Source organism: Pundamilia nyererei, unplaced genomic scaffold (assembly GCF_000239375.1).
Source record: "Pundamilia nyererei isolate P.nyererei 1_Seehausen unplaced genomic scaffold, PunNye1.0 scaffold00062, whole genome shotgun sequence".
NCBI lineage: Eukaryota > Metazoa > Chordata > Actinopteri > Cichliformes > Cichlidae > Pundamilia > Pundamilia nyererei.
The window spans coordinates 854,453-864,914 of NW_005187463.1; the positions used below are offsets into that span (position 1 = coordinate 854,453).

The following is a 10,462-nucleotide window of genomic DNA, read 5'->3' on the forward strand; positions in this document are numbered from 1 at the left end:
TTTTTTTTGAAAGAAGGAAGTTATAATTTAAGGGGCTTTTGTAACTTCAAAACAGGTACGTACTACAAGAAAAGGCTTTTGTGTTTCTGTTCATGGAGTGAAACTATGGAACAGTCTGAATATGGAATTAAAGCAACGTCCAAACAAAACGGTTCAAAAAGAGTTATAAAAATATGATCTTCTCGAACTATAAAGAAAAGGAAAATATTGAAATTAAGTGAATGTCTCTATTTAAAAAATAAAAATAAAAAATTCATGATGTGATATTATAGTATATAGTATATCAGAAATCTGTTCACTATTTTTATTACAAATTATATCAATAAGGAAGCTGACTAAATATTAACTGATAATTTATGGCAAAGGGGTGGGATTAAATAAGTCTTTACTTCTTCCCACTCCCTTTCAACATGTAAATTAATCAGAACATTTTGTATGTATTTTGTATAGTATTTGTTCTCATTTTCTTTTCTAAATGTACCTGTATATTGTTCACATGTTGAAATAAATTACCAATCATATCACAATTAATGTTATAAAAATATACAATGTTTAATTTTTTTTAGGAAATTAAAAATTCCTTTGGCAAAATGTCTACACTGTATATCAGTGAAGTCAAGATGCTTACCACGCATATTGAGAATAACTTCTATCACAGTTGACTATACAAGTGCTCTTAAAAAGAACCTGCTGGTTGTTTTGAGTAATGTAGTAAATGTTGGTAGGTACAATAAATGTAAAATTCTTGAATCTCTACAAAATGTTTTTCTGAGAGTTCAGCTGGTGTTACTCAAGAGTTTGTGGACTGAAATGTTTGAATTTCATTTCCATCTGTCACTCCTCTAGTCTGCTCTTGGCATGATGCAAATGGTGGAGGACACGCTCATTGAGCATGCTCACACAAAGCCTCTCCTCCCGAGCCAGCTGATTCGCTACAGAGAGGTGCAGGTTCCAGACGGTAGGTCCTCTACTCCTCCAAACCACAAACACAGGCACGCACGCACACACACACACACACACACACACACACACACACACACACACACACACAGAGATTAAGCACTGTATATCTTCATCTGCCAGTCATGACTGTCTCCACGGCGACCACGCAGATGGGTTCTTGTCTAACGCTCTCGCCCTCGTCATCAGTGACGCCATCGTGTGTTTGTTGAAAAAAGACCTGATTGAATTCAGCATCCCACATTTACCTCAAAGGAACATAATGGTCACTGAGTGGAAATGGACGTCATTGGCTACAATACATACACACCTCACTGTCAGCAGCTCAGGCAATGAACACACAGGCAAACCTGCACTGCCTTTCAGGTCACATTAGGAAAGCTGAATGATGTGGAGGCGAAAAGCAGAGCTGTGCGAGGCCACCTGGAGAAATCCTGTGTCTCTCTGAGGGACTTTCCAGGCTGGGCTCCAGACTGCCATTAAGACGCAGAGCAAGAGGACATACAGGCTTCAAACAAAGCTTCAAACAGAAAGTTGTCATAAATGTGGCCAGTCAGACATCCATCACTGGTAGTGGTACTGTGTAATTTAAATGCAGATAAGCAAAGATAGCACATAGTTTAAAATTCAGACAGCTGTCACCTTTACACTGATGGACTAAGACTAGAAAACAGCTAAATATACACACATTCTGTTTGGAGTTTTCACATTCCCTCTGGGGGGCACTCTTAACCTTGCGCATATGGGTTGCCTGCTCAACCCAGTGAGTTACACTAGTGCTGCTGAGTAGAACTTTTGACAGGGAGTGTCAGGTCCAGAGTGCTCAGTCAGCATGTGCATAAAGACACCTGCATTACTCAGCCTGCACTCGTCCTGCATTCAGAGCAGACTTGATCACAGTGGATTTAAACAAACTAGAGTTATTGCTGTTGGCATTCAACGGGCTGTTTCTGTCTTATTGAAGTGTCCCCTGTCCTCTATCTGAACTGTGCTGGTTTTACTGTACAGTACTTATCTATGGCTCAAGCAGTGTACTGAAGTTCAGCTGTAAAACTACAATGAAACAGCTCATGTGCTTTTTGTAGGAATTGCTTGTGCAAGTTTCTAATGCAGCACTGAAAGACCTGATTAAGTGTGCAGGGATGGATTGTATTAAGCTGTACAGCACAGCTGGTGAAATTCATTTCTAAGCTTATCAGAGTTCATGAGTCAGTGGATTTTGGGTTAATGAAAAGGATTGTGCTTTAAATGACTTCAGATGGTTTTGCTCACTCACATGCCAAGTTTAGTTCTCAGCGTATCTCAGTGAGGTCCTGTTGAACCTTCACAGACCAAAAAGCAAAGCCAGAAGAATTACAGGTGCTCATATTTTTACATCTAGTCTTTCTCTTTCCTGTTTTTAGTCTTTTTAATATTACATATAACTGCACAAGTACAAAAACAAGGTGAGTACATGGGGTTAAAGTTGAAAAATGAATTAAAAAAAAACCCAAACTAATAAAATACATTGATGTGAAGTGTCATTCAGTTTTCCCCATAAAATGAAATGGTTTTTATCGCCACATGAATGAAGGCGGTCCAGTTATTTTGCTTTGCGGGGATTTTTTGGTGATGTTTGTTTGTGGTCATCTTTTCATAGCGTGTATATGATTTGTCTTCCATGATTACAACATAAATGTATGTTCTTATGTTCCTCTCAGGTGGCTGGTATGTTTACCAGCAAAGGAATGAGGTACACAACAATTGTGGCATCGAAATCTACTACCAAACAGACATGCAGACCACCCACGACAACATGCTGCTAGAGCTGTTCTGTCAGATCATCTCTGAGCCCTGCTTCAACACACTGAGAACCAAAGAACAGCTGGGTGAGGCTGCAAAACACACATGATAGGGCATGACACAGAACGTGGGTACCTTTTTCCAGACCATTTCAAGTTTATACAAACAGTGTCAGCTTTATCAAGTTTATTATTTATATTATTCATGCATCTAGTTGGTCCATAGTGGAATGGTTTACAAAAACCTTTCTGGAACAGTGTATACAGCAGTCTGGAGCTCTTACCTACTTCCTCTCCTAATCCCCCAAAAGGCTACATTGTCTTTAGCGGGCCACGGCGGGCTAATGGAGTGCAAGGACTGCGTTTCATCATCCAGTCAGAGAAGGCGCCCCACTACCTGGAGAGCCGAGTGGAAGCTTTCCTGTGTACTATGGAGAAAGCTGTGGAGGAGATGAGCGAGGAAGCCTTCCAGAAACACATCCAAGCCCTGGCCATCCGCCGCCTGGACAAACCGAAGAAGCTGTCTGCTGAGTGTGCTAAATACTGGGGAGAGATCATCTCTCAGCAGTACAATTTTGATAGAGGTGAGGCTTCCCAGCAGTCCAGTCCACCTCTCTGATAACTCTTAATTATGTTTAGTTTAGTTTGCAGGCCAAATGGGTTTTTCCTGATCTACCAGCTTGTGTAACACAAAAAGACAGCAATCCGCCCAGTTGTGGCAAATGGCTGCCCCTCCCTGGGCCTGGTTCAGCCAGAGGTTTCTTCCTTTAATCATATATAAAAGGATAATTAAAATAGCCTACCTTATTTAATCATGGATTCACTCTTGAGTCCATCTCTTAAGCATTGCAAACAGGAACTATTGTCTTTTTCTTTCTTTTCTATTTTTTTTTTTAAATTTAATTAATTTACTTCTGTTTTTCCTGCTGCTTTGCAGACAACATTGAAGTGGCGTACCTGAAGACGTTGACAAAAGAAAACGTAATGGAGTTTTACAGAGTAAGTAGTATAGCTTTATGTCTCATGATGCCTCTTCCTTGGAAGACTTAACAGCATGAGACATGTCCTTGTGTCATGCTGGATTGCTCAGTCTGACACCTGTTTGAGACAAAACAGTTTGTAGCTCTTTTTTAGGGTAACTGTAGCAACTCCTAATCATAGTTTAGACACTGGCAGGTTCGTTAAGCAGGATCAATTTGTGCACTAGATGAGGCTCAGTTCATTTACTCAGCTGCTACCTGCAGCTCCCTGGTCAGCATACCTGTCAAAGTGGCCACGCCCCTCGCTGTAAGCCTGATGAAGTTTCAAAGGATACATTATGAAAAGACTTCACAGCATTAAAAAGCATGTTGAGAACATCTGTAAAATCAGTGAAGTTGAGGCTGTTAGTATGGGACTCTGTGGGAGTTTGGCCACTCAAAGAACTACAGTTTTTCATCAGCATCTTTATTTTCAAAGGTCACATATCCTCGCCCCCACGTTTTGCACTGCTGAAAGAATATATGTCAGACAAAACTCCATTAGTATCTACTCAGGTTGACTCGGCTCGACATGTTTTGAGGGTATTCCATCAGGTGGTAGTACCTGGTACTAGGTACTTTTTCAACCGGAGTTCATAGCGATCAGAGGCGATCTGAAAATGTGGCGTCAATAGACTGCATGTCATCGATTGGGTAGTCAGTGGCATCACTCGATGAGTCATGAGAGTGTCTCCTGTACGAAAATCATATTTACCATTTCTGAAACCCGGCATAAGAGAAATGGCTACACAGAAACAACACTGTGGTCCCCATGTCTGACAGAAATCCACAGACCTAGCAGCAGGTATAACATCGCCTCCAGGTCCACCTCTGTTGTGGCGTTCGTGTCACATACGTGACGTCACGGGATGTTCGGTTGCGTTGCTAATAATGACCCCACACACATTAGGTGGCACTCGATTGTAATGGAAAACGAGTCGAGCTGAGTTGCATTAAGCTGATCCGAGAAGGTACTAATGGGAAAAAAGGACTTTATTCAGCACCACCTACTCTGTTTGTGTGTCCACACATACACAGATCTGCTGCATCCATTCTGCCCTCCTAGCTTTCATCTCATCCAGCCTCCTGCTTCTATTCATAGCTGTGGAGGTGACACTGACACAGGACGCTCACAGCATATCAGCGGCAATAATGACAGCCAGCCAGCTTGTTTCGGGGGGATAAAGAGCCCAAGGACACCTGGCCCCAGAAAGAATTGGCATTATCGGAGCCCTGCAGAAACCATTACAGCCCCCATGCAGAATAAACCTAATGCATTTCTAATGTCATATCAGCAGCAATCGCACAAGCTGCGTCTTTTCTTTTTCTTTTTTTATTATTTAATTTCTGGTTGCCACAGTTGACGCCGTCTGACTGCAGATGAGCCAAATGTTCAGTCTAATATAATCCTCCATCCAGAGTCGGAGATGAAGTCGCTAAATCTCCACAGGGCTGTCACAACTGATCACACACTCAGTGGGGAAACACACACAGCCATCCTGTCTCTGCTGGGTTTCTTTTCTGTGGTAGCAAAGCTCTTTCCCAAAAGTGATGAGTCATTCCATTAATGGAGGGAATAGTTTCTGGTGATGATGTTCCCTGACAACCTCCATGTATCATCCTCACCTGTCTGTCTGTCTATCCAGGAGCGACTGACGGTCGAAGCCCCAAAGAGACACAAAGTGTCGGTGCACGTGCTGTCCAGGGAGATGGACACCTGTGAGTATCTGTAGACACAAGATGATAACATGGGCTTCATTTAGACACCCACTGAGGTCGCTCACTGACAGTCTGACCTGTCTGTGTGTACATCAGGTCCAGTAGTGGGAGAGTTCCCCGCTCAGAATGATGTCAACCTGGCTCCTGCTCCTTCCCTGCCACAGGTAAGGATCAAACTTTTTATTTTTTCTTGATATGCACTGACGAGGACATTATACTACCACTGTTCTATTGAAATATAAAACAAATGTCCTCATATGTGGATCTCATTTCTCTCAGAAACAAAAATTGGGTTAAAAAAAAAAATCTGGTAATTCTTTGTTTCCAAGCAAAGAGAAATTAAAAATGCATGCCATGAAAGAGTTCGGGTCTTAGGAGGTTAAATGTGAAAAGGTGACAATAACCAGGACATCCCAATACATCTCGTTAACCAATAACTGAAGGGTAGAACTGCCACACCATTAACCTGGGTGGATTTGTAGCTTGTCACTGTCTCACACACCGAATTGCTCAAATAGATGTTATTATCTCTTTTTTTTTCTTTTTTTTAATATAAATTAAAATTCTTCACGCTGACATTTTTTATTTTTTATTTTTTGTTAATCATCAGCTTGTGTCAAATGAGGTGGACATACCTTTCAATTGCGTCTTCTTCTTGCTATTCTCGCCATGCTCAGTGAAGACATTCAGGCAGCTCCTTTAATGTCCTGGAGGCCTCTTGGCAGCCTCTTTTGATCAGTTTTTCCTTTTCTCCATTTGTTGATGACAGTGTTCATTGTGTTCTGTAGTGTCTAACACTTTGTCAAAGCCTGCTTTTAGGCTCCAAATTATAACATGTCATTTAGAAAGAGAATAGCATTTGTTTGTTTCTGGACTATTTCTGGAGTTTATGGAGGGGGTCGTTTTTCAGCCGCCCTTTGATCTGATCTTTCTTGCAGCCCACAGTGATTCAGGACATGACGGAGTTCAAGAGGAGTCTGCCTCTGTTCCCTCTGGTCAAACCTCACATCAACTTCATGGCAGCCAAACTGTGAGCAAGGCCGGCAGGTCGACACAGCAGGGAGGCACGGAGGGCGGCCCTGCTCTGTTTCACATCTAACCACTTCACCTCCTCCTGCCACTAGGAAGACCTTCATCTGACGGAGCCTGCATGAGTGTGTGTTTGTTTGCGTGGATGCATGTTGACTGCGGGTGTGTGCACGTGTAGCAGGGAGGAGCCACTCAAAGAGGAAACAAAAAAATCACAAAGTTGTTGACGTAGCTGTGATAATTCTAGAGGTAACACCAGAATCACCTCATGTAACGTCTCTAATAGGAGACGTAAGCTCACGCTTCACAGCACTGTGTAGGCTGCTGTAGACGAAAAAGAAGCAAAACGACAAAAAAAAGAAAAAAGCTGAGGGCCAGGACCCTTTAATGAGTTCAAGTGTACTGCAGAAGCTTCACAGTAGGAGGCTTTTTATTTAGATCATTCAGAGACATCCTGCTTTGAGGATGGATTGTGGGTTTATTGTGATGAGCTGTTGAGGTTACAGACAGTAGCTCCATGAAGGTCTTTGCTTTTATTTGTTTGGACTGGTGTGTTTGTAACTCTCTGAGAGGAACCACAGCTCTCCTGGGGGGGAGAAATCCCAGAAGATGCACTCGGGAAAATGAAATCTTTTAAGTCAAATTTCTGAATTTTAACGTGTTTGCCTGTAAACTGCTAAAATATTGGGATCCTATGAGGAGCTGTTTTTAAATTGCTAACCACTAACCCATGCCCGTACATTTCTTCTTTTTTAATGCGTTTCACAGTAGTATGTCACTCAGACATCTCAGGGGTATGTCCATGCTGTTTTGCCTTTTATTATTATTCAATTTTATTAGTAATTAAAATAAAAACATTTAGTCTGTCATCTACATCAGTACGTTATTCAATTTACAGTGTGATCGGTTTCTGAAAACTGAAAAGTAACGGCTGTAGAGACATTTTTGTTTCTCTCCCAAAGCTTTGGGGAGGTCGTCAGGATCCGTTCACTCTGCATGAGAGACTTTCTGCAGCTGCTACCTTTCAGATTAGTTTGTAACCTGGTCTGATTTGAGGCACAACCCTGGAGGATCCATTCTGTCCCCAGCATAATTCTGGGTGAGCATTAGCTCTTAAAGCATAGATGTCAAACAAAGCAGCTCGAACTTTTTCTCTAAAAACAAGAAAACATTTCATATTGATGTCTGAAGGCGAGAGTTTGGTAAAACGCTCCAGTCTGGATCCTTTTACCGAAATATATGCACTTCTCTCACTAAGCAATAAACTCAGTGCTGTGCAGAGGAAACAGCGTGGGCCTAAACCCCAGAGAGGACCGCCTCCAGCCTGATTGCTTTGTTGGCCCTGCTTGGTGCAGTGCTAACGTGACCTGCTCTCTTGGTGCTAACCAGTTTCACAGTGTAAAAACTACTGCTGGTGGAGCCGCAAATCTTAATTTATGTTTTCCCATTCCCCTAACATATCTGCTCTCAGGTAGAGTTCATGAATAGCCCTGCTTTTTCAAAAGTTTCTTAAATATGTCCCGGCATTTTACTGTCTCAATTAGATCCAAACTATTTCATTTTTTAAATTTCAAACAAGTCCATTATCAACTTCTACTGCTTTAAAAGGCACTATATTACCTTGTGGTGAAAACCCAAAGAACCAGCAGCAGAAGCATGCCTTAGTCTATTACTTACACAGCATGTAGCTCCACAGCGTCTCAGGAGAGCCGGTGATAAAGCAGTTTTCACACAGCGTTCTAGATGAAACCAATGTTACATATCAGGCTTAGGCGGGCCGTGCACTGTTTGACGTGAATTACCTAGTGAGTGGTTTTCATTTAGAAAATCAAAATTTTAATTTCTGGATGTATTTAGCAACTCAGAATGACTGTGATTGGCTGGTGGGGGTCATGGGCAGGTGAAGAGTGCTGAGTTTGGTCTTTTTATGTTTCTTGTGTGTTTCTAATTAATAAACAGCTGAATGGAAGCTCGTCTGTCCCACTTTTCCAGTCTCAACACGTGCACGTCAACATTTGGAAAATACATTTATTCACAGAGCTCATACTGTAGAAGTCTAACGTTAGAAGCATCGTGTGCAGTTCAGCCTCTTGAGGAGATCTGATGGGAAAGGTTTAGTCTGCAGATCTCAGAACACCTGTACAGAAGTTGACATGTGCAGGTTAAATATTCCAGGTGGTTGGTTATACAGTGTGTTAAACAGGCTCTCTCACTCAGATTCTCATCTCAGCAATAACTTGTTAATTCAAAGCCACGTTATTTACACATGAACAAAGGAGTTTGACACATTAGGCTTCACGTCTTATAAACCAAACTCTTTTGGTCGGTTCACTCAAATCACAGAGCTCTATATTCATCCGTCCTAATATCTCAACATTTCAATACATTTGCCAGAAATTGTGGCTAAACTTGAACATTACCTCACAGTATTTAACTGAAACAGGAGCACTGTGATGGATTTTGAAAATTGGAGATGACTTAGGTACCAGGGTTTTATCCTGCTCATCAAAGCCATGTGCAAAACAATTGTGATCATGCTTGTTGACAGTGTAAGTGTATTTGGACCCACCAGGTCCTCTGCAGGTTTGAGTTGACGCTGCTGAACATGAGTTTCCCTGCGATGGTGGGGAAGACCAGGGCGCCACACAGGATCAGTGTGGCCCACATATGGTCTTCCAATATCCTCTGCAGGGATCCGAGGAACTGGACAGCCGATCCCTGCACACACACGAGTATTAGTTTTATTCCTGCATAAACCTGATGGGGCAAGTTGCTGACACAGTTGAGTTTCAGAGGCTGAGGATTGATTTATTTATCTGTTTTGTGGCTGTGATGAAGTGAACACCGACCAGCTGCAGTGAGGATTTCTGTGATGGATGAGGAGACGTGTTTGAGGTGTTAGTAACTCTCCATTTTATTTGTTTTTGTCTGAAACTTGTCTGCTATTATCAGGTTATGATAATCAAGTTTCTGACTCAGCTCCTTACATGGATTTATATTATTGTCTGTTTATTATTTATTATTGGCTGTTCTTTAGCAGCAGCAGACATTAGAGCATCATCGTTTCACACTGACAGTTACACCTGAGTACGGTTAGACTCACACAGTGCAGTACTATACATCTAATGAACAAAAGTATGAAGATATAAATGTAGATACACATTTTCAGGATCAAATGTAAAGAGTGTGTCCTGAGGAGATGGAAAACAGCTGCACACAAGTCCAACTAGTTGAACTGTGAATTCAACATCACTACATCTAAAAATAGAAACAGAAAGCAGGCCTGATGCATGAAACTGCTTTGTGCACTGTGAATTCAGTTGCCTTTACTCAACTTAACTCAAGTAGACACTTATGTGACAGCGGTCCAGTAGATGGAGCCCACCATGATCCCTTTATCAATGCTGAAGTTCACGGATTTTACTCAGAAGACGGAGTTGTGTTTTTGTCCATCAGTGAATCATTCTGCATGGTTTGCTGAGCTACGATTTGGGGGAAAGGATAGCTATTATTATCGCTATTGTGGTATTTCAGGAACTCGTGCACCGGGATTCCTGGACTGCTGTAGTATCTGATGAACTTGGATATGATGTTAGAGGGACCAGCCAGCTGCAAAGCGATTGCGTGATCACAGATAAGAATGATTCCGAAATCCCGGAACATTAAACATAATTATTATTATTATGTTTAAAAAACAAAGTAACAGTGCTCATTATGTATTAACCTTAACGGGTTACAGAAAATGGGCCACCTGAGTTCTGTTCTCGGCTATTTGTTTGTGCCTGCTGGTGTGCCTTTCTGTATGTGCACAAGCATGCATATAAACACAAACAAAGTTGTGCGCACATGAGCCTCAAAATCACTGAAAAGAGAGTGTTTGTTTGTTTGTTTGTTTGTTTTCCCGTTATTTTTCCGCAACTTTTCATTTTCACCCATACAAAACGCTGAACTCCT

The 10,462-nt window shown here is 41.7% G+C and overlaps 1 protein-coding gene across 1 annotated transcript in view; it reads left to right on the forward strand.

Annotated features, from left to right (window-relative positions):
* The window catches only part of LOC102197296 (insulin-degrading enzyme-like), a 22,802-nt gene extending 16,068 nt beyond the window's left edge, over nt 1–6,734 (forward strand). The window contains exons 14-20 of the mRNA XM_013911366.1: nt 847–958; nt 2,661–2,828; nt 3,053–3,325; nt 3,679–3,740; nt 5,407–5,479; nt 5,576–5,643; nt 6,418–6,734. Of these exons, the coding sequence (XP_013766820.1) occupies nt 847–958; nt 2,661–2,828; nt 3,053–3,325; nt 3,679–3,740; nt 5,407–5,479; nt 5,576–5,643; nt 6,418–6,513 (852 nt within the window). The 3' untranslated portion in view covers nt 6,514–6,734. The remainder of the gene's footprint in view (nt 1–846; nt 959–2,660; nt 2,829–3,052; nt 3,326–3,678; nt 3,741–5,406; nt 5,480–5,575; nt 5,644–6,417) is intronic.
* The last annotated feature ends 3,728 nt before the right edge of the window (nt 6,735–10,462 follow it).